General features: G+C 39.3%; 1 protein-coding gene across 3 annotated transcripts in view; it reads left to right on the forward strand.

Annotated features, from left to right (window-relative positions):
• The window catches only part of LOC143172281 (A disintegrin and metalloproteinase with thrombospondin motifs 6-like), a 221,438-nt gene that overhangs the window by 15,138 nt on the left and 180,885 nt on the right, over positions 1–25,415 (forward strand). For 2 of the 3 annotated variants that reach the window (XM_076361520.1, XM_076361519.1), the window contains 4 exons: positions 195–363; positions 11,986–12,203; positions 12,765–12,848; positions 13,332–13,477. In XM_076361520.1, coding sequence (XP_076217635.1) covers positions 195–363; positions 11,986–12,203; positions 12,765–12,848; positions 13,332–13,477 — 617 coding nt within the window. The remainder of the gene's footprint in view (positions 1–194; positions 364–11,985; positions 12,204–12,764; positions 12,849–13,331; positions 13,478–25,415) is intronic. The other variant, XM_076361521.1, reaches the window with a different exon arrangement.

The raw sequence follows: 25,415 nt of genomic DNA on the forward strand, positions 1-25,415 counted from the left end.
GGCACTTACTCCTGCTCCCACTAAAGTCAGTGGAGGAGAGCTGGCTCATGCATTTTTTTTCTGTGTTGGCTTATAGTTGTGGATTTCTTCATAGAAATAAATGATAATCAAATGTCACTTAAAATTAAGGTTTTTAATAGGAGTTTTATATTGTCTGTTGCAAGTTTTTTTTTTTTCTTCTTTTCTCCTTTAAGCATGGAGTCATTGCTACAGAAGATGAAGAGTATTTTATTGAGCCTTTAAGGAATATAACAAAAAAATCCAGTAACTTTAATTATGAGAACGGTCATCCTCATGTTATATACAAAAAGTCTACCATGCACCAGCAACATCTCTATGATCATGGTCACTGTGGAATCTCAGGTAAGTGAGTATGAGTGTCATTCCTTTTAAAAAATTATAACTTAAGACTTATTTTAAAATATCTTGCTTGGTTTACATGTAAGGTACAGTGGAGAACGTAGCAATAGGAATCCTCCTTTTGGGTGATGCAGTGACTACTGTTGAAAAGTAGTTTTGCTTTTTTCAGATTCAGATCAAGAGTGTAGTGTCTTTTGAAAACTAAGATACTGGGAGTAAGTCTTGTTTTATTATTGTGTTGTGTACAGTGGTAATGATGAGCACAGGCTTCCTCAAAATGTGTTATAAATATACTTCGTTCCTCAACTGGAAGGTGTGATTGAGTGACTATTACAGCTCAATGTTTAGTAAGTGTTCCATCTCATTTGAGGAAACTTGACATGTAATAAATATGTTAGTATTATGATTAGTAACACATTTGTAACTGGAGTCCACAACTTCCTCATTTATGGAGGTTTATGGTGTTTTGATACTGGCTTCTGGTTCAGTGGGTTAACATTATTCCATGATAGTTGAGATGTGATTTACAGGTGCCTTACAGAAAGGATTATATAGTTTTGATTGAGACATTTTCCTCGTAAAGCAGTTTTAACTTTGTCGTGGTTTAACCTCAGTCGGCAACTGAGCACCACGCAGCTGCTCGCTCACTCCCCCCACCCGGTGGGATGGGGGAGAGAATTGGAAGAGCACAAGTGAGAAAAACTCTTGGGTTGAGATAAAAACAGTTTAATAATTGAAATAAAATGATAATAATAATATGATAATAATACACAAAGCAAGTGATGCACAGTACAATTGCTCACCACCTGCCGACTGATGCCCAGCCAGTCCCCGAGCAGCGGCCCCCCCCCCGGCCAGCTTTCCCCAGTTTATGTACTGAGCATGACATCACATGGTATGGAATGTCCCTTTGGCCAGTTTGGCTGTGCCCCCTCCCAGCTTCTTGTGCACCTGCAGCCTTCTCAGTCAGTAGAACATGGGAAACTAAAAAGTCCTTGGCTAGTGTAAGCATTACCTAGCAACAACTAAAACATCGGTGCCTTATCAACTTTGTTCTCATCCTAAATCCAAAACACAGCACTGTACCAGCTACTAGGAAGGGAATTAACTCTATCCCTGCTGAAACCAGGACAATATCCACCCCTTATTCTATACCATCTGCGTCATGCTCAACTCTCATATTTTCCAGTACATTTTCATTAATCACCACCCCCCTTTTTTTTCTATATATATATATACATACACACACACACAGAGGTATCATTCCCTTAGTCTGTGGGCCATCCCTCTAAAGTGTTCGGTGAGTTCATTTAGTCCATGACTTTGGGCTCCATCTGTCATAATAATCTTCCAGGGCAGGAAAGATGGAGATGGTATGTGGTGTTGGATTGTTTCATGTTGAAGTCAGTTCTGGTACCATCATCACTGTGTTTGCTTGGTTTCACTGAAGTTATTCTTCATTAGTCTGGGTGATTCTTATTGTAATATCACTGGTATGGCATATAATATTATTACTATTATTAGTATATCTGTGTATTATTAGTATAACTATTATAACTATAATTAGTACTTAACATCACATAATTCAGATCATTGGCTATTCTCACCCAAAATCAAATCCCCTTGAGGTGCACATCGGACTTGCCCATCCTTCCGCATTATCCACCAAGTGCACCCAGGTCCTTGAGCAAAAGCAATCCCATGGATGGGTTGGCCTTTGCCCGAGGCAGGAATAACCCAGACTGTCTTCCCCAGCATATTTTTAATGTGCACTACAGGGACTTTATTCCCATCTACAGTACGTAAAAGTTCTGACTGGGCAGGGCCTGCTCGATTGGCAGATCCCCGAGTGTTGACTAACCAGGTGGCCTTTGCTAAATGGGTATCCCAAAGTTTGAACGTCCCGCCACCCATTGCTCTCAGTGTAGTCTTTAACAGTCCATTGTATCGTTCAATTTTCCCAGAGGCTGGTGCATGATAGGGGATGTGATACACCCACTCAAAGCCGTGCTCTTTGGCCCAGGTGTCTATGAGGTTGTTTCGGAAATGAGTCCCGTTGTCTGACTCAATTCTTTCTGGGGTGCCATGTCGCCATAGGACTTGCTTTTCAAGGCCCAGGACAGTGTTCCGGGCAGTGGCATGGGGCACGGGATATGTTTCCAGCCATCCGGTGGTTGCCTCCACCATTGTAAGCACGTGGCGCTTGCCTTGGCGGGTTTGTGGGAGTGTGATATAATCGATCTGCCAGGCCTCCCCATATTGATATTTCAGCCATCGTCCTCCATACCACAGAGGATTTAACCGCTTGGCTTGCTTGATTGCAGTGCATGTTTCACATTCATGGATAACCTGCGCAATAGTGTCCATGGTCAAGTCCACCCCTCAGTCACGAGCCCATCTGTATGTTGCATCTCTTCCTTGGTGACCTGAGGTGTCATGGGCCCACTGAGCTAGAAATAATTCACCCTTATGTTGCCAGTCCAGATCCACCTGAGCCACTTCAATCTTAGCAGCCTGATCCACCTGCTGGTTGTTTTGATGTTCTTCAGTGGCCCGACTCTTGGGTACGTGAGCATCTACGTGACGGACTTTTACAACCAGGTTCTCCACCCGGGCAGCAATATCTTGCCACAGTGCGGCAGCCCAGATGGGTTTGCCTCTGCGCTGCCAATTACTCCGCTTCCATTTCTGTAACCACCCCCACAGGGCATTTGCCACCATCCATGAGTCAGTACAGAGATAGAGCACTGGCCACTTTTCTCGGTCAGCAATGTCTAAAGCCAGCTGGATGGCCTTTACTTCTGCAAATTGGCTCGATTCACCTTCTCCTTCAGCAGTTTCTACAACTTGTCGCATAGGACTCCATAGAGCAGCTTTCCACCTCCGATGCTTTCCCACAAGATGACAGGACCCATCAGTGAACAGGGCATATTGCTTCTCCTTTTCTGCTAGTTCATTATACATTAGGGCCTCCTCAGCACGCGTCACCTCCTCCTCTGGCGATATTCCAAAATCTTTGCCTTCTGGCCAATCCATGATCACTTCCAGGATTCCTGGGCGACTGGGGTTTCCTATTTGAGCCTGTTGTGTGTTCAGTGCGACCCACTTACTCCATGTAGCATCAGTTGCATGATGTGTACAGGGGACCCTCTCTCTGAACAGCCAGCCTAGCACCGGCAGTCGGGGTGCCAGGAGGAGCTGTGCTTCAGTACCAATCACTTCTGAAGCAGCTCGAACCCCTTCATATGCTGCCAATATCTCCTTTTCAGTTGGAGTATAGTGGGCCTCAGATCCTCTGTGTCCCCGACTCCAAAACCCTAGGGGTCGGCCTCGAGTCTCCCCTGGTGCTTTCTGCCAGAGGCTCCAGGTAGGGCCATTCTCCCCGGCTGCGGTGTAGAGCACATTTTTTACCTCTTGCCCTGCCCGGACTGGCCCCAGGGCTACTGCATGAACTATCTCCTCTTTAATTTGTTCAAAAGGCTTGTCGTTGCTCAGGGCCCCATTTGAAGTCGTTCTTCTTTCGGGTCACTTGATAGAGAGGGTTTACAATCAGACTGTAATTTGGAATATGCATTCTCCAAAAACCCACGATGCCTAAGAAAGCTTGTGTTTCCTTTTTGCTAGTTGGTGGAGACATGGCTGTTATTTTGTTGATCACATCCATTGGGATCTGACGATGTCCATCTTGCCATTTTATTCCTAAAAACTGGATCTCCTGTGCAGGTCCCTTGACCTTACTTTGTTTTATGGCAAAACCGGCCTTCAGCAGGATTTGGACTATTTCCTTCCCTTTTTCAAAAACTTCTCCTGCTGTGTTGCCCCACACGATGATGTCATCAATGTATTGCAGGTGTTCTGGAGCTCCACCCTGTTCCAGTGCAGTCTGGATCAGTCCATGGCAAATGGTGGGGCTGTGTTTCCACCCCTGGGGCAGTCGGTTCCAGGTGTACTGGACGCCCCTCCAAGTGAAAGCAAACTGTGGCCTGCACTCTGCTGCCAAAGGGATTGAGAAAAATGCATTAGCAATATCAATTGTGGCATACCACTTGGCTGCCTTTGACTCCAGTTCGTATTGAAGTTCTAGCATGTCTGGCACGGTAGCACTCAGCGGTGGCGTGACTTCGTTCAGGCCACGATAGTCTACTGTCAGTCTCCACTCTCCATTAGACTTCCGCACTGGCCATATGGGACTGTTAAAGGGTGAGCGGGTCTTGCTGATCACTCCTTGGCTCTCCAGTCGACGAATCAGCTCATGAATGGGAATCAAGGAGTCTCGGTTGGTGTGATATTGCCACCGGTGCACCGTGGTGGTGGCGATCGGCACCTGTTTTTCTTTGACCCTCAGCAACCCCACAACAGAGGGGTCCTCCGAGAGACCAGGCAAGGTGGACAGCTGTTTAATTTCCTCCATCTCCAAGGCAGCTATACCAAAAGCCCACCGGTACCCTTTTGGGTCCTTGAAACACCCTCTCCTGAGGTAGTCTATGCCAAGGATGCACGGAGCCTCTGGGCCAGTCACAATGGGGGGCTTCTGCCACTCATTCCCAGGTAGGCTCACTTCAGCCTCCAATACAGTTAGCTGTTGGGATCCCCCCGTCACCCCAGAAATTCAGATGGGTTCTGCCCCTATATAGCTTGATGGCATTAGGGTACACTGTGCACTGGTGTCAACTAGAGCCTTATACTCCTGTGGGTCTGATGTGCCAGGCCACCAAATCCACACAGTTCAGTAAACCTGGTTGTCCTTTTCCTCCCCCTGGCTGGAGGCAGGGCCCCTCTAATCCTCATCACAGTACTCATTTCTCACTTCTCGTACATACGAGTCAGAAGTTTCTTCATTAACATCAGGAGTAAGATCAGCCCTTCTACCCTGTCTGGGGAACTGCCCGCTGGAAACTGGAGCAGCAATTTTCCTGGAAGAACCTCTTTCTGTGATTGTTTTCCCTTGCAATTCACGTACCCGTGCTCCTAGGGCTGCAGTAGGTTTCCCATCCCACTTCCTCATGTCCTCTCCGTGGTCACGCAGGTAAAACCATAGGGTGCCCCGTGGTGTGTACCCTTTATATTCTCTCTCTTGAGCAAAAGAACGCTGACTCCTAATAGCCGAGATACTGGTCTGTACAGGTGGGGAGTAGGACCTATCCTCTCTGAGTTGCTGGTTCTCCCGGGACAGTTTCTCCACAGCCGAGACGAGGGAGGAAGAGAGACTTTCCTCGTATTGCCGGAGTTGACTAGCCAATTCATCTACTGTTTGTCCCTCTCCATCTTTCCAGGTTATCACTGCCAATGAATTGGCGTATGACGATGGTGAGCTCCTTATAAACTTCCGCCACATGGGTCATGTGCAGTTGACTTCATCTGGATCTTTGGATAGTTGTTCATTGTTCAGGTCATCATAAATCACCTCCAGCACAGCTAATTCCCTCAGAAACTGGATACCCTTCTCCATGGTGGCCCACTTGCTTGGGCGACATATGACATCTTCCTTAAAGGGATACCTTTCCTTCACGGCTGACAAGAGTCGCCTCCAAAGGCTGAGGACTCGTGTCCCTTTTCCAGTTGCTTTGTCAATGCCCCCTTCCCTAGAAAGGGATCCCAGCTGCTTGGCTTCCCTACCCTCTAATTCCAGGCTACTGGCCCCATTATCCCAGCATCGGAGCAGCCAGGTGACAATATGCTCGCCTGGACGACGGCTGAAATCTTTTCGTATATCTCACAGCTCACTCAGGGATAGAGATCGGGTGGTCACTGCCTCGTTTATGAGTTCTTCCTCTTCCTCCTCCCCAATCAGCGGCTGGCTCTCCTCCTCCCGTTCTCGTGATGGCCCTTCTCCAGGGTATTCGTACAGTTCTTCCTCCGCTTCCCTTTTAGAAGAAGCTTCTTCCTCCCTTACTAAACGAGCCGACTTTCGCTTCCAAGATTTCTTCTTGTGTACAGGGGCGACTGATACCGGCACAGGCTGGTTCTTTGGTTCAGCCACAGGGCCTGTTGCCGGGGTCTGAGTGGCTGCACGGCGTGTCGCTGGGGTCGGAGTGGCCGCAGGGCGTGTTGCCCGGGTCTGAGTGGCCGCAGTGCGTGTCGTTTTACTGTCAGAGCCAGAGACCTTCTCTTCCCTTTGAGGGTACTGAATGGTGTTGAACAGGGCTCGGTAGGCATGGGCCAGGCCCCAGCACGTTGCAATGAGCTGCATCTCTCTGGAGTTGCCAGGGTGACAGCATACTTTGTCCAAATATTCTACTAACTCTTCAGGATTCTGCACCTGCTCAGGGGTGAAGTTCCAAATCACTGGGGGTGCCCATTGGCCTAGGTACTTGCCCATCTTGTCCCACACACCCTGCCACTCATAATTATTCAGCCTTGGGGCAGATCTCTGGATGATATTCTTAAATTGCTTACCAACTTCAGACAAAACCGAAACAATATTCCCAAGAAGTATTAATAGAAGTATCTTAACTACCAAAGGCTGTTCAAAATACTGAAAAGTTACTGTAATGAAGAAGGAAACATCATAGAAGAAGGTAGTGACAATGCCATTCTGTATTTCCTCCGTAAAAAAACTCTCAGAGAAGTTACTGCAATTGCTAGTTGTCTCCACGAAATGGTATCCGTGGTACAGTAACGGCTTCATTGTGAAGTTTACATACCACAGAAACGTCAAGGTCAATGTTCTAAAAACAAACCTTACAAGCGAGACATCACTAATCACTGCAGACTACAGCAAACTGCAACAACTAACACCAATCTTTAACATGTACAGCAGGAAAAAGCGCGATGCAGATTATACAAATCAATATCGAGAACAGAGAAACCAACATTGTGACCCACAACTATTAACAGATAGAAGTTCCTTAATACACTCCGGTTAATCTGTTATTATCTCAAACCCTTCGTGCCCCACGTTGGGCACCAAAAAGGACTGTCGTGGTTTAATCCCAGTTGGCAACTGAGCACCACGCAGCCGCTCGCTCACTCCCCCCACCCGGTGGGATGGGGGAGAGAATTGGAAGAGCACAAGTGAGAAAGAACTCGTGGGTTGAGATAAAAACAGTTTAAGAATTGAAATAAAATGATGATGATAATAATATGATAATAATAATAATACACAAAGCAAGTGATGCACAGTGCAATTGCTCACCACCCGCCGACCGATGCCCAGCCAGTCCCCGAGCAGCGGCCCCCCTGGCCAGCTTTCCCCAGTTTATGTACTGAGCATGACGTCACATGGTATGGAATGTCCCTTTGGCCAGTTTGGCTGTGGCCCCTCCCAGCTTCTTGTGCACCTCCAGCCTTCTCAGTCAGTAGAGCATGGGAAGCTGAAAAGTCCTTGGCTAGTGTAAGCATTACCTAGCAACAACTAAAACATCGGTGAGTTATCAACTTTGTTCTCATCCTAAATCCAAAACACAGCATTGTACCAGCTACTAGGAAGGAAATTAACTCTATCCCTGCCGAAATCAGGACAAACTTCCACAAAAACAATTTTGAAGTACTCTTTGACATGATTTTCACTTGCTTAAACTGAAGCTGAAAATGAATTTCTTGAAGTCAGCTTGGAGTAAGTCTGACATTATTTTAGAGCACTAAAATAATTTTTTTTTTTTTTTACATAATCGAGAAATCTTCTAACCTTGTCGTTTGTTTATATCTCAGAAATAGCTTGTTGTTAAAAATTCAATCCTGGACAGTTTTATTCCATAAGATTTAGTGCACAGGACAGGCTGACAAATACGAATCCTAAAATAAAACAATATCTTTGTTCACTGATGTAACTTATTTCAGCTTCTTTTGGAGGTTGTAACTTTTACTGGCACCAGCTGACTAAACTTACAGTTCAGGTTGTCTACAAAGGCCCTTGCTTGGGAGACAGTTTTTTCTGAGTGGTTCAGTTAACTGTGTTACTGTAATCCAGAAAATTCCAGTTACTGTAATCTAGACCTAAATTTATCATGTACCTGTTCTGTATCGGGGAAGTGGTCAGGATTTTGAAGTGTTAATAGAGACAAGGGGAGTGTTATTTTTGACCTTTCTGAGAAATGGCAATAATTGACAGAAAGTGGGGTAGGGAGTTTGGAGAAAGGATGATCAGAATTGGTTGGTATGAGCAAGTGATGGGCTGCTTCATGGTAGATAGTAGAATTACAGTGGCAAATACAAGAGAAGAATTGGAGAGGCAGAGATAAAAATATTTCCCTATTTGATAGATAGTTTAGGTTCAGATAAGAATATGGGATAGAATTGTGGCTGTTTTTCATAACCTAAATTAGATTTTAAGCAGTTAGACGTTAACATTTTTTATTTTTAAAATATTCTTAAATTAACAGTTCATGTATATATCGTCATCAAGTTTACTATGTTTTATGAAATATAGCTGAAATCAAGGCCTTGCTAAGAAGTTGAGCACCTTCAAATTCCAATTGCTTCAATGGGATTTGAGGCCACTGGGTTATCTTGCAGAATGCTTTGTGGGATCAGCCTCTAGAAGTGTTAGATTTTTTTCATTTATATTCTGTGCAAAACAGTAACGACATCTAGGTAGTTTTCCAAAGAAAGGATGCCTCTATGCCATGGAGTAGGCAGGTATAACTGGGATGCCAAATGGAATTTGGTTTATAGCTTATAATTTTAATATTTAAGTAAATATTTAGAGATGGCATGTTAAAATCCTCCATTTTGCAACAAATTTCTTGTATTATGGACTGCTTTCTGTGGTATCCTTGTTTGACTGCATGGTTTATTGAAATGCTTATTTTGCCTGATGCCTAATAGCATGCACTACATTAAGGTTGCAAAATAATTTGTTATCCATTATTTTTGCATTTGCACCATTTTAAGAAATATGCTTTTCTACTGAAAAGCTGTATGCTTGTATTTGTGCCTAGAGTTGAAATTCTGTTTTGTTGGATGTATGAATAAAATTTCTCTACCTGCTTTGGAGTTGCAAGAATTTTAAAAAACAACCCTCTCAAACCAAAAAAAAAAAAACCCAAGCCTTGTTACAAATATACAGACTGTGTTTGGATAGGATTGAGAAACAACAAAAATTGACATATGAAAGCTGCAAAGTGGCAGATTATTTAGGGATGGCTCTACTACATGCTGCCTCATGTAGTAGTTTTACTTGTGCCAGACTTTACAGTCAGTGTATTCTAAAATGAAAAAATGCTTGTATATACATTAAATGATGTTAAAATAGGAAGAAAAAGCAGCACATAGTCCTTCACTTTAAAATATTCTCACAGTTGCATTTTACATAAGTAGTTTTCTATTGTGTTTTGAGATCTCTTTCTATTTGTGTTTGTGTGCTCTCCTCTCTCTCTTTAACTTCCATCCCCACCTAGGATCTTTAGAGGACTGACTTAGGAAAACTTGGGTACCATAGTTGTGAACTCCATGTCTATACACATTTGGATTTCTTTTCAGTTGTGATTTAAAACCTAATTTCCTGCTTTTGTAATCATTACTTTGGGGTTAATTACAGTGTTTGTCTGACTTTTTTTTCATTGTTGCTTTCTTTTACTTTCCGATAGCTATGTTCAATGTTAATGCAAGTTTAAGGGTTTTTTAAATCTGGGAATATGGTGAAAAAATGACATAACTTGCCCCAGAACTATTTTTTTAAATATATTGCAAACTTATATTGACATGTTTTAGCTTTTTAAAGAAAATTGTCAGCATTATTTAGTGTTTTTAAAATAAAACAGCATAAGCATTGATAGATCCTGAAGTGTGAGCCTAAGTACTCAGGATTTTTTTCAACTTTCCCATTACTTTGAGACCAGCCTAAGCTTCTCATCTGATAAGAAAAGGAGAAATGTTTGGTTTTGTGAAGCCTTCTGAGACCTTTGTTTGAAAGACGCTATCAAGATGAGTCCAAAAGAATCTTATCTTTTTTTTCTCTGAAAGTTTTCTGCATGAGCTCATTAGTTTTCAAATGTTTAGAATAGATTTGCATATTTGAATGAAAAATTATGTACGAATGTTGAAGCAGTGTTGCATTTCTAAAGTACTCTTAGCACTCTAAGAGCATCAGAAACCCTCAGACATCATCATTTGCTATTTGGTAATGAACAGCGGATTTTAAAAAACTTTACTACAGAAGTTGTCAGAGAAAATTTCAGACATTCCTAAATCACTACTTGTGAGATGAAAATCTTTGAGCAATTAAAGCAACTTTGAATTTCCTAGAATAGAGATGAAAACCAGGAAAAAGCTTGGTATTGATTTTAGAATCTTCAACAGGCTTTAATACTTCATACTATTTTTTAGAATGGGTGTAATCTTATACCCATTGCAGAATGAGGATGATTTCATTACTGGCTTTTGTCAACTACCAGGTTTATTTTCATTTTCAACTTTTCTAAAATATTTACCTTTTGAGTCCACAGTGTTGGCTTTAACAATTATGAAACACTGCAACAGTGGGAATGCAGAAGCTTTGTATTCCTGGTTTTGACCTGAACATACATTCTTTGTGGTGTAGTTATTGCCCTTTGAAAATAGCATGCTTAGTTGAATTGCATAAAGCATTGTTTTTTCACAGAAGGTACTGGTCCTATCTCAACTCGTCCTTAGCTGAACCCATTTTAGTAGAGGTAAGGATGCATCTCAGGAATTGCTCACTTGAGCAGTCCTATTCAGTCAATTATAAATGTATCTAACTGTTAATGTTCTTATGTTCATTCATAACTAGCAAGAATACCTTAAAAATTTTGAAATCCTACTTAGGTAAAGCCAGCGTAATTATATAATTCAATAAACTTGAGATCTGTGTGGGTCTTTGTGGAAAAGGGATACTTAATACACACAAAAATGTCAGTTTTGCAGGGAAGGGTGGGGTCAATTTTGCCCCAAGGACAGGAATTCAAATTTAAAATAGGTTTGTAGTGTTTGTTTTGCTGATAATTACAGCTGTTTGATTATTAAAAATCCAATCTGTTGCACGCAAAAAATATTTTTTCTATATGTGTCGTGAAACAAGTACAAGAATCAACATATTTGAATTAAAATTAGTGTTAAAAATAACTATAGAAATTATCCCATGTCAGGCCATTTTAAAATTCCTGTTACAGTTAATTCATGAGGTAGATAAAATATAATCTGATAGCTTTCTGAAGAGAAAAGTAACTTTATTTGGCCCAAAAACTATTAGGCATGTAAGCATAATTGCTTAATAATTACAGAGTTTCACAGGAGGGAAAAAGCTTTTTGGTGCCTTATCAGTACATTTAATTCCTTAGTATATTTTGATACCTTTTACCTTAACTTTGTTTTTTTCCAGATATTATAGCTGTCTTGTTCTTATCCTTAAAATTCTAAAATGTGCTTGTAGTTAACTATAACTAATCTTTAGTATTAACATAGATGTGCAGAATCAGATCTGTTAAGAGAAGATAATTTATTATCCTAAGTCAGGTTAAGGAGAGTTGAGAATATTAGAACTCAAAGTTGTTTTTCCATTATATAAGGTATTTTAAAATAAAATTTAGACAACAAATTTAATTTTCCTTTGCCTCAAGAAAGACTTCTTTTTAGAAGCTTGAAGATGATAATCTCAACATAAAGCAGCTGCATTTGAATGAGTTTACTAGTGACCCCTCTGAAGTGTTTAATTATTTTGGTTCCTAGGAGACCTCACAAGAAGTGGTAAACCTTGGTGGATGAGTGATGCATCTGCTTTTCCAACTTCGCTTCCAGTCAATGACACGTTAGGTAGTCATAGTCGACAGAAGAGATCAGTAAGCCTTGAACGGTTTGTGGAAACGCTGGTAGTAGCAGACAAAATGATGGTGGGATACCATGGTCGCAAAGACATTGAGCACTACATTTTGAGTGTAATGAATATTGTAAGTTTCATCCCTCTCTGTGTTCATATCAATATGCATGTTCTGAAATGATAAAGCAACTGTAAAGTATTTCTTTATTGGCATGAATAATGCCTTAAAATGTGTATCAGCTTGCAGGAATTAATAGTTGAAATATGGCAAATGTTAGCATCGTGGGAAAAATGCAGTACTGTTTCTGTCAAGAAATACGCTGTGATCACTTTTAAATTGTCTTTTGATTTTTACATTAATATAATTACAATTAGATTATACAGTTTTATTCTGTTTAAGTCGACAGTCTAAATGCTCCTTATGCTGGATGCATTATGAAACAAGGTATAAACGGGTTTGACTGAAAAGTATGACTCAAGTTGTGTGGTGTGTTGTTTTGTTTTTTTTTTTTTTTTTTTTTTTTTTACTGAATGGTTATTTGTTGGTCCAAAAATAACTTATTCATGCGATAGTGATAATTAAAATAATGAAATTACATTGAGCGGGAAAATAGGTTAATTTTTAACCATTTAGGAAATAAGTAGTGTTTCTTGTCTGACTTTGTGCCTTTTCTTATTTTCTGGAGGTCAGGTTGCCAAACTTTATCGTGATTCCAGTCTAGGAAACGTTGTGAATATTATAGTGACACGTTTAATTGTCCTAACTGAAGATCAGGTAAGAGTTGTTGCACTTAAGTTTTATATCCCTGAAATACAAGTTATGCTATTGTGTAATATAGGTTTAATTTAGTTGTTGCTTGAAATGGCTGCATCTGAGTACAAAACCTATCTTGTAATCTTTCACTACTTTAATCAAGATGAAACAGTTCAAAGGAATATTCCTTACGTATCATCTCAAAGATATCTGTTCTTCAGGCGAATATTAATACACCTTCGGGGATGTCAGTTTTATTTTTAGATCTATATTTTGATATTCTGATTTTTTTTTTTATCGACATAATCATTATTAAAGTTGGAACAGAAAGAATGCCTGTTCAGCTGAACTTGGGGTCAGATTTTAGAGATAAAATTTGGCAAGAAGAGTTTATTCCTAGAAACCACTGCTTCTAATTATAGTCCCATTTTAGTCTTCAAAAGGTTTAACAACTGACCTTAGTAATTTGTTTGGAACATTTCTGGTATGCATGTTGTATTGCAGCCAAACTTGGAGATAAACCACCATGCAGACAAGTCCCTCGATAGCTTCTGTAAGTGGCAGAAATCCATTCTCTCCCACCAAAGTGATGGAAACACCATTCCAGAAAATGGGATTGCCCACCATGATAATGCGGTTCTTATTACTAGGTATGGTCATTAAAAGTATTGTGTTTATTTTATTTTATTTCTGTAGCTTTCTTGTTCTTACTCTCTCTATATATAGAGGCTAGTTTTAAAGTAATATAATTGGTAGGTAATCTTAAGAGGAGGAAAAATAATAGATGGCTTGTCTTAAATATATCAGACTATTAAACTATAGATTAAGAATTTGGAAAATAAGATCTACAAATTACTTGCTTCTGCTGTTATTTTCACTTCATAATTGCCAATGCAAAGTATTCCAGCAGAACAGATGGATCCTGTTGAACGTTTTATACTTTTATAATTGAAAAGAATTCGTAAGATTATGGAGAATAAAAGTGTGGGAAATGTTTTGTTAACCATATATAATGTTTTTATAAGAATTTCAAGCTAGAACCTCAACTACTGTAATAGTATTTTCCTGCTGAAACAACAGGTTCTTGCAGATTCAGACAATGTGAGAATCTGCTTTGTAGCTGTTTTGATTTATTATGCTTAGTTAAGATGAGAACTGTCAGTTTTAATAGGTAGTTTCAAAGCCTGCATATGTGCACACTTGTTTGCTTCTATTCCACCATTACTGTGATAGATTCAACAAAGCTTGTGCTGTAATCTTGCGGTCCTGGTAAACATATTGCTGTTTGTCCTCTGCAGTTACGGGTAGGCAACTGTACTTTATTAGGAGATCAGATTCCCCGTTGTTTAAGGACAGTAAACTTTTCTATTTTCTTTCTATTTTCTTGTCTATTTTGTTTAAATAGCAGCAGGTGCAGCAGCACTAATTTGGATTAGGATCTTTGTATTATAATTTCTGCTTTCCAGGACAAATTCTGTACTGCTCTGTATGTGACCTATTTGTAGAATCATTGTGTTCACTGCAGAAATTTTTAAAATAGTGATTATAATAATTGATCTTTCTTGGAATTTTGCATAAAAGGTGTAATAGTGGCTGGGTGGTTTTTGTTTGTTTTGTTTTTTGTATAAGAAGCAATTTTTTTGGAGAGGAAAGAAAAGCTACTGAATCTCTTACATGTATTTTTTGCATTCATATTTCAAATATAATTGTTATATTTGGGTGGTCGTTAATACTACATAATAACAATTAGAATGATTAAATGCCAAAGTAATTTAGAGAGCAGTTATAGTCCAGGAGGTATATATAAAAAAAATATATCTAATATTTAAAAAAAAAATTGAATGAAATTCAAAATAAAATATAGTTACATTCTAAGATCTTGATTGTAATTTCTAAAAATAATCCCAAATGCTACACTAATCAATTTGAATGGATCAATCAGGCTTTTACTGAAACTGCTAGCTATCCTGGCTCTTACTAATAAAATGTATCAGCATATATGAAAAATGGATTTTTCTTTTTTTTTTTTTTTTGGGGGGGGTTTGGAGTGAGTAGAGATAAATTTATATTAATACAAACATGTTAATACATTAATTTTAAATAATTCTAAATGACTTACTGAAATGGTAACATGCTTGTTTTTATTCTGTTCTGGATGTCTCACCTGATGAACCAGAGTTAATGCATTATATGTAAAAGAGAAGGGTGTAGCTACTGTTCTTTAAACTCCTAAAGTGTTGGAGAGCTCTTTAGTAACCTCTTCTACCTGAAGGAATTTGAACCTATACTACCAAATTTAAGGTCATTTTTTAGCTGCTCTAATAGTGTTTTGAAAGCAGTTTCCTGAATCTCCCCCACTGATGCTGCTCTGCTTTGTATGGGATAATTAAATTTTCATTAGATTTGACACTGGAACCATTTTTGGTCATTGTGTGTATTACTATTTTATGGAAAGTAGGAAAGCTTCAGTTCACCATTACAAATAGTTCTGCATTGATCAAAACCAGTTTTTTCAGTAATTGATTTATTTGAAAATATTAGTCCTAGCTGAGTACTTAGGTTTGCAACTATAAGAATCTTTCTGATGTGTGGGACAAAGTTGTTAAGAAAAAGAGTCCTTATCTTCATATGTACAAATTGAAGACAGCACCCCAGCTTTTCTTATAAAAAGATTGCTTTCCTCCATGATACTTTCAAAGATGGCATGCTCTGATCTGGAAGAAAAACAAACCAGTATTATGGGTGCTGATTCCCTAGGGGTGTCTGCTTGACCAACGTAGACAGACTTTTGTACTCTAAACTAGCTGTATGCTAAAACCAAGTAGCCTCACTGGCATGGAGGTATGCCCAGGCTAATCTACTAAGTCCCATGGAGATGACGTTACCATGCCTGCTAAGCCACTGGTCTTTGGACAAGAGCCTACCTGTGTTCAGTGTGCTTGGTGTACGGGCTTCTCTGTCATGGTCCTGCAGGCATCCCACAGTCTGCAGAACACTTATTTTACCAGGTGGGTAGGGGATTGCAGAAAACTTCTTAGCTGATAATAAAAAATAAGGCAGATAAGAGATGGGTCCAAGTAAGAGCCTGATTCCCAATCTGTAGAGCAAAATCGTGGTGGTGGAAGGTATGGTATTGCTTGCACAAATATGGTAACAAAAATAATGTGCATTTTCAACTCACTGTAGGACTGGTTTAACTTCTTTAATGCTGCTAGATTTTATGCTGTAGGCGTAAAAATGATAATTAGCAGGAACATTTCCTGATGATATTGACAGCAGAAGCATCTTCCTTCAGTTTCACTGGGGAGCTTCTGAGCATTCCTGAAATTGGTGAGAATTAGATACCTTCTTGTGAAATTGAGCCCAAGGGTGGGTAATATGCGTCATACAGGGTGCTTATTACAGGGACTTGGGATATCGGGTGACTTTGTATAACATGAATAGCAATTACCCAGAACACTGATAATACTTTTGTGAGTGTTATTGTGCCTTTGCCTTCTTTTATTCATTTACTTCAAAACTTTTGTTCATATTTTCTGAGTCTTAAATCAAGTTAAGTGCTCAATGTTATTTCAAGATAAGACTGTGATTGAATTAAGGTTCTAAAAGAGAGAGCTGTTGTTTTTGTATAGAGTTCCCTCTTTGAAATTTCACCTAGACTTTTTCTGTTGGAGACTATATTTAAGTCTCAGACTTTAATATTTTGTCCTGTAATTGTCTAAATTGGGTTCTTGGGGTCGAGTGACTTAGATTTTTATTTATGAAGTTGATTGATAATGTAATGCTGTTTTGACAGTGTCTTCTTTTTTCCATGAAGTGACTTTGACTTTAGATAAACCTAGTGGATCCTTAAAATTCTTTCATATAAAAAAAAAAAAGGGCTAAAACCTTGTATGATTCTCTTATCTCAAGTCTTTTGATAGACAAAAACTAGTCTTTGTATTTGGTTCCTGTACTCCTGTATCACTAATATGATAATCTCATTTTTTAGCACAATTAATGTCAGGTTCTCCAATTTGTTGTTTTAGGACTCGGTGTAAGTTTTGAGAGTCTCTGTATATTCTCTCTTGTGCATCCCACCCCCAACTTAGAAGTATCTATTTGCCTTTTTGAAGTGAGTTTTTGCTTTGCTGAGTTTGTGGGTTTTTTGGGGTTTTGTGTGTGTGTGGTGTGGTATTGTGTTTTTGGTAGCCTGCTGACTTTTTTGTTTCTTCAGAAACTCTTTAAGAAAGATAGTCTACATAGTTTACCTTAAAAACACAAAAATTTTGAGGTCCCAATGTATGCTATGATAGTTACTTATTTTTGAAGAACACTTAACCCAGCTTCCCTTCCATTTCAATCAATTGCTTCCTTCTCTTGATCTTAAAGATCATAAAGTAGGGAAACTGTTAAAACAGTGTATCATTTTGGGTTCCTGGCACTTTTAGATCATGAAATTCCTGAGCAATGCCTTGGTTAACTTGCAAGCATATACATTATGAACAAAATATTCCTTGTTCTGTGCACCTGCACAGAATGGTAAGGGCCAGAGGGTTGCATTCTGGGTTACGCTTTGTAGCAAGGGTGGAGAGGATGACAGAATTGAAAAATGTCTTTTTTTTTCTTCTTCTTTTACACCCTAAGAGTTCTCTTAATACTACATTTTTTTCTGTAGCTCCAGATGGTTAGTTTATTTTGTCCAGGTACTAAATAGCTGTTTTTCCAAATGACGTATGTGACTGACTGTATAAACTTTGCAGCAACGGAGTCTCTTCCTGCTGGGAGGGAAGATCCAGAGCTATTTGTTTTCCTCCTGGTGTGTCAGTAGACCAAGTAAAAGGTGTACCAAACAGCCTGTAGGGAAGACAGTTTCAGGGGGAAGTTGAGATGTGCGTGTGGATCTCCAAAGGGGCAGAACTTGGTCTTTGAGTTACAAATGTTTTAAACGGAGAAACATTTGAAACTTTACTCACTTAGAGATAGTACTTCTCAAAAGTCATTGCATGAAATGTCATTTCCTGTTGGTAGCATCACATATAAAGAGTTTGTTTTATGTTTTTTTAAAAAGAAAACCAAATCCACTATGCTTGACAAAAGCATCAAGATCTCTTTGATGCAGCTACAGTGCTTTGTTATAGGAACATAACTGATTCCAAACCATGCAAAAAAACTTCCCGGAAGCTTTTTTCATAAAACTCTAGTTTTTAGGCTATAAACCTGCATCTCTTCCCCCCCCCGGTACACCATTAGAGATACACTTACGTAGATACAGCTTCTGAAATTAATGACTTAAATACCTTGAAATATAGGAATGGTTTACTTGGATTGGAGTCCACTTGAGTTAGTTTTACGAGTGGTTTACTGCTTTAGCAACAATCTATTTGGCAGCCCCACTGAACTGATGTACTCTGTTGGAGGAATCTTTATTTGCTTGAATAAAGAATCAGGGCCATAAGATGTTTTTATTGACTAAGCCAAATACACCTCAATTTGTAGGTTAGACCAGTGTCAGTAAAAATGTTCAGTACCACAGATGGTATAATTTTTCCATTTCTCTGGGTTTTAAATGAGCTTGTACATGTTAATTTTTGTGAGACAGTGAATGAGCTCTTTCTTAATACAAGACACTTGCATTTTTGCCAGGTACCACTGTACTTGTAATTCAGTAAGTTTATTGCTAAGCAGTGTGGTATGGCTGCTGTTAGCATTAACCCCCATGTGTATGCAAATGGTATTAATATGCAACATGTGTCTAGCAACACTGCTGAAGCCCATATGGGAGGCATTAGCATTATTACACAATTGGTGGATTTTTTTCAAATCTTTAAAGGAGAGAAATTTTACGGAACTGGTTTATGTTTATTGTATATGTACAAGATTAACTTCACGATGCTTCAGTTAGTCATTCCCTCATTCGTGTGCCCTCACGGGCAAGCTATACTCTCATTTGTCTGTGAGAGATGCATCCACAGTGCAGGCCAGTGCTGCCAGTTTTTCTAAGGGGGCAGAAGGTATACTTATGTGGCAGCAATCCTAAACTCTTGTAAATCTTGTGGTTCATAATCTAAAGAACTGCAATGTTTCTGGCATTGCTGTAGATCCTTGAGAGGGGCAAAAGGTTTCTTGTTTCATTTTGCATACCTGTGTAGAGCTGACCACAATCATGCCTTTTTTTTTTTTCTTTTTTTTTATAACATTAAGGGGTTTTAGGCAGCCGGGGATGACTTGGAAGTTGCGTTGTCCCAATAGCAGTCCTAAAAGGAAATGTATTTTATGGGCACAGTTGCCCTTTTGCATGTCAGTTTCTTATAGGTTTAGTAATATATTTTTATTCTGAAATAACAAGTAACACTTCTTCATCAGGTTCTGTACTAGTTAAGACATTTGGTAGTGGTGTAGGGCCAGCCAGGACTCTGCACATTCCTTTACTTCTGCAGGTCCAAGATTGTTATGCTGCTTTTCTGAGGCATTTTTCCACTTTTTTCTGCACTTCTTAACTTGTTGCAAAGACTTCTTTTCTATACAAGGCACTCTCACGTTGCTCTGTCAGGACAATTTCCTAGCCTTGTCCAATAAATCTGAACATCCAAAGTGTTTCTGTTCCCATGAAGCCTTGTCTCCGATCCTCATCCTGCAGTTTCTTCCTCCATTAATGAGAGAGGCTCTGATTTCAAGAAGTAATTCTGACGTCGGCTGTATCTGTTTTGCTTCTTTCTTCCTTGACTCTTAATACATTAAGTGGTTTTCACCCTTGTTTGTTATTGCAGCCTTTCAAATTGTTCTACTGGAGTTCCTTATAGTGAATCTAAGCCCCTGATAGGAGTCTGTTTTTTCCTTAGTTAATTTTTGTGCAAAAATCATAAGATTGCCCATTGACTTAGTGTCCTGGAGACCACGTGTGTAAGACTACTCCTCAGAGAGTTGAAAAGCTGAGATGTATCTGTTGCCCTTAATTTCTGCTTCTGCAGATATTTAAAATGCGAGGAGCACGCTTTCCAAATAATACTAAATTCCCCATGCCTCTTTGTTCTCAGGGAATTGAAGGGGAATAAGTGAAAATGTATCTGCATATTTAAAATGATGTATGGGGGGGGGACACCAAACCCACAAACTAACTTGAAATGTACTAGGACTCTGCTACAGCAGACTGAAGAAAGTAAGGTATTTGATCTTGTATGCATGGTGCTTTACCTAATAGGAATATTTGTGTGGTGGGTTGAGCCTGGCTGGATGCCAGGTGCCCACCAAAGCCGCTCTATCACTCCCCCTCCTCAGCTGGACAGGGGAGAGAAAATATAACGAAAGGCTCGTGGGTTGAGAATAAGGACAGGGAGAGATCACTCGGCAATTACCGTCATGGGCAAAACAGACTGGACTTGGGGAAATTAATTTAATTTATTACCAATCAAATCAGAGTAGGATAATGAGAAATAAAAACTAAATCTTAAAACACCTTCCCCCCACCCCTCCCTTCTTCCTGGGTTTAACTTTACTCCCGATTTTCTCTACTTCCTCCCCCCGAGCGGCGCAGGGGGACCGGGGAATGGGGGTTGCGGTCAGTTCATCACATGTTGTCTCTGCTGCTCCTTCCTCCTCAGGGGGAGGACTCCTCACACTCTTCCCCTGCTCCAGCGTGGGGTCCCACCCAAGGGAGACAGTCCTCCATGAACTTCTCCAACATGAGTACTTCCCACAGGCTGCAGTTCTTCATGAACTGCTCCAGCATGGGTCTCTTCCACGGGGTCACAAGTCCTGCCAGAAAACCTGCTCCAGCGTGGGCTCTCCACAGGGTAACAGCCTCCTTCAGGTGCATCCACCTGCTCTGGCGTGGGGTCCTCCATGGGCTGCAGGGTGGATATCTGCTCCACCGTTAACCTCCATGGGCTGCAGGGGGACAGCCTGCCTCACCATGGTCTTCACCACGGGCTGCAGGGGAATCTCTGCTCTGGTGCCTGGAGCGCCTCCTCCCCCTCCTTCTTCACTGACTCTGGTGTCTGCAGAGTTGTTTCTCTCACATATTCTCACTCCTCTCTCTGGCTGCAGTTGCTGTTGCACAGTTGTGTTCCCTCCCCCCTTCTTAAATGTTATCACAGAGGTGCTACCACTGTCACTGATTGGCTTGGCCTTGGCCAGTGGCATGTCCATCTTGGAGCTGGCTGGCATTGGCTCTATCAGACATGGGGGAAGCTTCTGGCATCTTCTCACAGAAACCACCCCTGTAGCCCCCCCTGCTACCAAAACCTTGCCACGCAAACCCAATACAATTTGTACCAGGGTTTCTGTATGTGATGTGTTCCTTATACTCCTTTTTAGATACCTGCTACTGACAGAGTCAGTATATATTGACCTATAGAGCCGTTACCACAGTTCTTGTATTCTTGTGTCAAAAACATTTTGTAGGTCTTCACTATCCTAAGGAATATTCTTTGGAATGACTGCCCTAAGACTGACAAAAAGAGAAGCTGTGACTGAGAGATACAGCATAACAACTGTGAGCCATTACAGTGATACAGGATCTCTGTGTAGATGATTTGTTTTAGATACATATGGGTCTAGAGCCATGTTCCAAGACTGCAAGCCCTGCATGTTCAGTGCAGGGAGAATTCAGGAGAATTTTCCCTCATTTATTTTCTGTACGTCTTTTTGTGAGCTGAGAGGCTGTAGGGCGTGGAATGTTGGTAGAAAATTAAATCAGATAACACAGGCAATATAGAAAAATGTGAGATAATTGGAAATTAATAAAATCAGTTGGCATATTACATAATTTCCCTTTATGTGATAGTTATATGCTTACTGGGTGGGTTTTTTGTGCCCCCACCCCACATTAACAGAATAAGGCCTGAAATGTAATTCAGGTTTCCATTCTTGGGTGTGAATTTCTTTGGGTTTTGGAGGGGAGGAGGTTAGTATAAATTGCATCTTTAAAATTTATTCCTAGATTTTGTAGCTGAAGGGAATCAAATAGACTCTGTGGGATTTGAGGGAACTCACATGGAACAATAAAGTAGCTAGAATGTGAATCTGAAAAACTGCTTATTGAATGGCAAATGTCAACCAGCAGGTGATTTGCAGCTAATTAACAAGCACACTGTGTGGGTGGAATGTTTTCTAATCACTAAAAAGGCTGTTACTTTTAATTTGTGATACCATTAGTTGACTCTTAGTTTACAGTTGGTTGAAGATGTGTATTCTGATTTAGTTTATAAAGTTTGACTCTCTGTGGGTGGAAGTGTAGAAAAGGTATAAAGTATACCCAGAGTTTGCCTAATCCATTCCAGATAGGCAAAATGTGTTTTACTTAATTCCAAATCCAGAAGTGACTGGTGTCATGTAGTAAAGCTCAGACTTTCATGCTCTGACTGGAGACTTCAAGTCTGAAAACTGGGTGGTGGTTTTTTTTTTTTTTTTGATAGATGGATTGAAATATTGGGTAAAAAGACAAATAACACTCTGTCTCAATTTAAGACAGAAACTTTGAGTGTAATCCCACACACCTCTTAAGATGTGCTCACTGAGTAACAAATGCACCGAGTGGAACTGGTCACACACCTAATGATTTCCTCAACTGGAAAACTTGAGAATATCTACCAGCACGCAACGTGGGCAGTGCAGCTCCTTACTGCCCCCAGTTAAAGGCTTTCTCTGAATGAGGCAATGAAGCCTTCAGTAATTAAAAATGCATTGGGATAAATCCATAAAATATCAACCTACATTTTCTGATGATAGTAATGGTATATTAATGCCTGCTGTAGTTTACAAATAAAACTTCCTTTTACACACTAGGCTTATTACAGAAGAAAAAAAATAAATGAAAAATACTTTGGTATGCTCTATTTCCCCCCCCCCTTTTTTTTTCTCCATGCATTTACCTTCTGAGTCGCACAAAGGGTCATAAAACTATTCAAATCATAGTTTTTTCCAGGAAATGTTTGGTGGTAATAGTTTGGGATATCTGTTAGAACACTCAGTTACTGCTTGGCCAGATATCTGAGGAAGGGCTTTCTAGCAGTTTGAAATGTCATATTTTGCCTTTTTTTTTTTTTTTTAAAGAATGTAGACTTGTTTAAAAATATCTAATTTTTAATTTTTTTTAGTCCGAGTAGAATCCTAGCAGTCTTCTTCCCCCCCCCCCATTTGTTTAAGTACAATATCAGGGCTGTTATTATTTTCACAACTTACAATGACTGGCAGAATAATACATTTGCAAGTGAGTATCTGTGCTCCTCATTCTTAACAATCCAGAAAAACATATTAGGCTTTTTCTACCCTGGATTTTCACCAGCTTTGGATTTTGTCTGCAGTCTGTTGCATAAATTCTGTCTCTCACCACACATGAATATATACTACATTTTCATGGGTTTTTTTCACATTTTAAACATCAGTCTGGACTATTAAGTTCAACTTTATAGCTACGTTTTATTAGATTGCTTCTGTATAAGAATACATTAAAAGCATGTGCTTTTAATTAAGACACAGGTTGTAAATTAATTCTTTTAGTGGCAACATCATATCCATTTAATTGTAGTATTCAGTATTCTTCAGTTTCTGCTAGTTTACACAAATCTGTCCTAACAAAGGGCATGATTGATTATGGTTGAGGTCAATGGCAGCATGCCCATTATTTCTGTAGGATTTGGATAAGATTTCAATTTGAGTTCATAGCTTGTTCATTTTAATTATGCAAATAGTCATGTAAAACCTAAAGTGAGCAGTTTGTTCCATGCTACTTAACTTTTTGAAATATTTTACAGCTTTAAAATGTGGATTAATGAAGTTAGGTGTGTGAGTGTCAACCATTTTTCAACTAGGAATGGTATTTAATCTGAACTTGCACCCATTTCTGTATTAAATACACTGCTTTTATAAACATCCATTATGCATGGAGATAGATCATTTCCTAACTAATTTTAAAGTATATTCAGTGTGTTAAAAGTACTTTCCAAAGTGATTAGCACTACTTACAGGTAATTTTTTTTTTTTTTTTTTGCTTGCTTAGTGAATTTACAGCAAAGAAATGACACTTGAAAGGAAATGTCTGGAAACTTTCCAGTCAAAGAGCAGATGTGAGTAGGCAGGACCAGAGGATATTACAGGATTGTCCCAAGTATAGAAATACCTTGTAGTTCATGTCTGCAGTTGTAGCTGTTCCATTTCACTTTTATAACGTATGATGAAATGTAGCTTAAAAGGCTATTAAGATTCTGAAAGAACTGGATGATAGAGGTAAAATTAAAAATCCAAAGTTAAAATTCCATACTTGAATATTTTGCAATTGCCATGGCCTAATCATGTGTGCTTGGTTAATTGGTACTAAAGTTGATTCTGAAATCAGATCTGTTTGAACAATAGATAAAATTTTGCTTTAAACTCAAATAAAACTCTTTTGTTTTAAACTCAAATCAAAACGTTTTAATAAATAAGAAATTTGATGAAGAAAATAAGAAATCACATTTGTTTGTGTGGTATATTCAGAATTAAATTATCACCTCTGTTGCATTCTCAATTATTTTTTTAACTGACACTTTTCTAAAGGTATGTTTCACAGTCTTTATAATATGAAGTAACCACTGGAAAATATGATTGAAACAGAAACATTTAGATAACACTGAGAAGTAACTGAAATTCTGGTCAAACCATTTATTTTTGCAACAGCGTGTGAAGGAACGGTGGTCTGGCCAACTGTAAAGAATTACGTATGAAATTGTAAACACGTTTAAGGACTAGCAAGACTTGTCTATATTTGCTTTTTCATGTGCTATATTCCAATTCTTCCTACCATTGTTTATTTTCTGTTCTCTTCTGTTGCTGCCACATTGACTTATTATCAGCAGGTGAAACTATAGCACATGGGAATATTCCAAATGGGAATATACTCAGCAAATGTAACAACCTCCTTATTTTTAAGCTTTTTCTTTTACTTTTTTTTTGTTCTTCATCTTTCTGTATCTTCATGATTCTTCGCATACCTCGCTCTCCTCTTTCCATTTGCTATAGCCTACATAATGCACTTTCAGCCTGAGCCTCTGGGATACTAAGGCTGTTTTGCACTGCTCTGATATTGGTGAAACCCAGAGGTCATATTAAATTGAATTGATATAAATTAAAGCTTTTGGAGGGGGGGAGTTATACATTCTCAAGGAACAGGAATTTCAAGAAAATTGTTCGATTAAAATCTGACAATAGACAGTTTTTGGGGGGTAATATTATTTTAGTCTTCAGGTGCAGTTTTATGTACTAAATATTTTCACATGCTGAGAAGTGAGGGAGTTAATTGCCTGAGGGAATCTTAATTGCTTTGGTTGGATAGCTGAGTGTCTTTAGATTTTGTTGCTCAATATCTGAAGTTCCATATATGCTTTGAAATCTCCTTTTCTTAAAATCTTGTAGTAGAAATTCTGTGACCACTTCTGAGAAATTATATAATGCTACTTTTGTTCTGAAGAAAATATGGAACTAAAACAATAGCCTTAAACAGTTAGCTTTTTCTTACAATTTTCATACTGTGTTTAATTGATTTGATTGTCTCTTATCGCTGATGTTTAACTGATCTTATAGGTTGTCATTAAGTAGAGCTGCTTAAGGGGGAAAAGAGCCGTGATAGAGCTG

Source organism: Aptenodytes patagonicus, chromosome W (assembly GCF_965638725.1).
Source record: "Aptenodytes patagonicus chromosome W, bAptPat1.pri.cur, whole genome shotgun sequence".
In the NCBI taxonomy this organism is placed as follows: domain Eukaryota; kingdom Metazoa; phylum Chordata; class Aves; order Sphenisciformes; family Spheniscidae; genus Aptenodytes; species Aptenodytes patagonicus.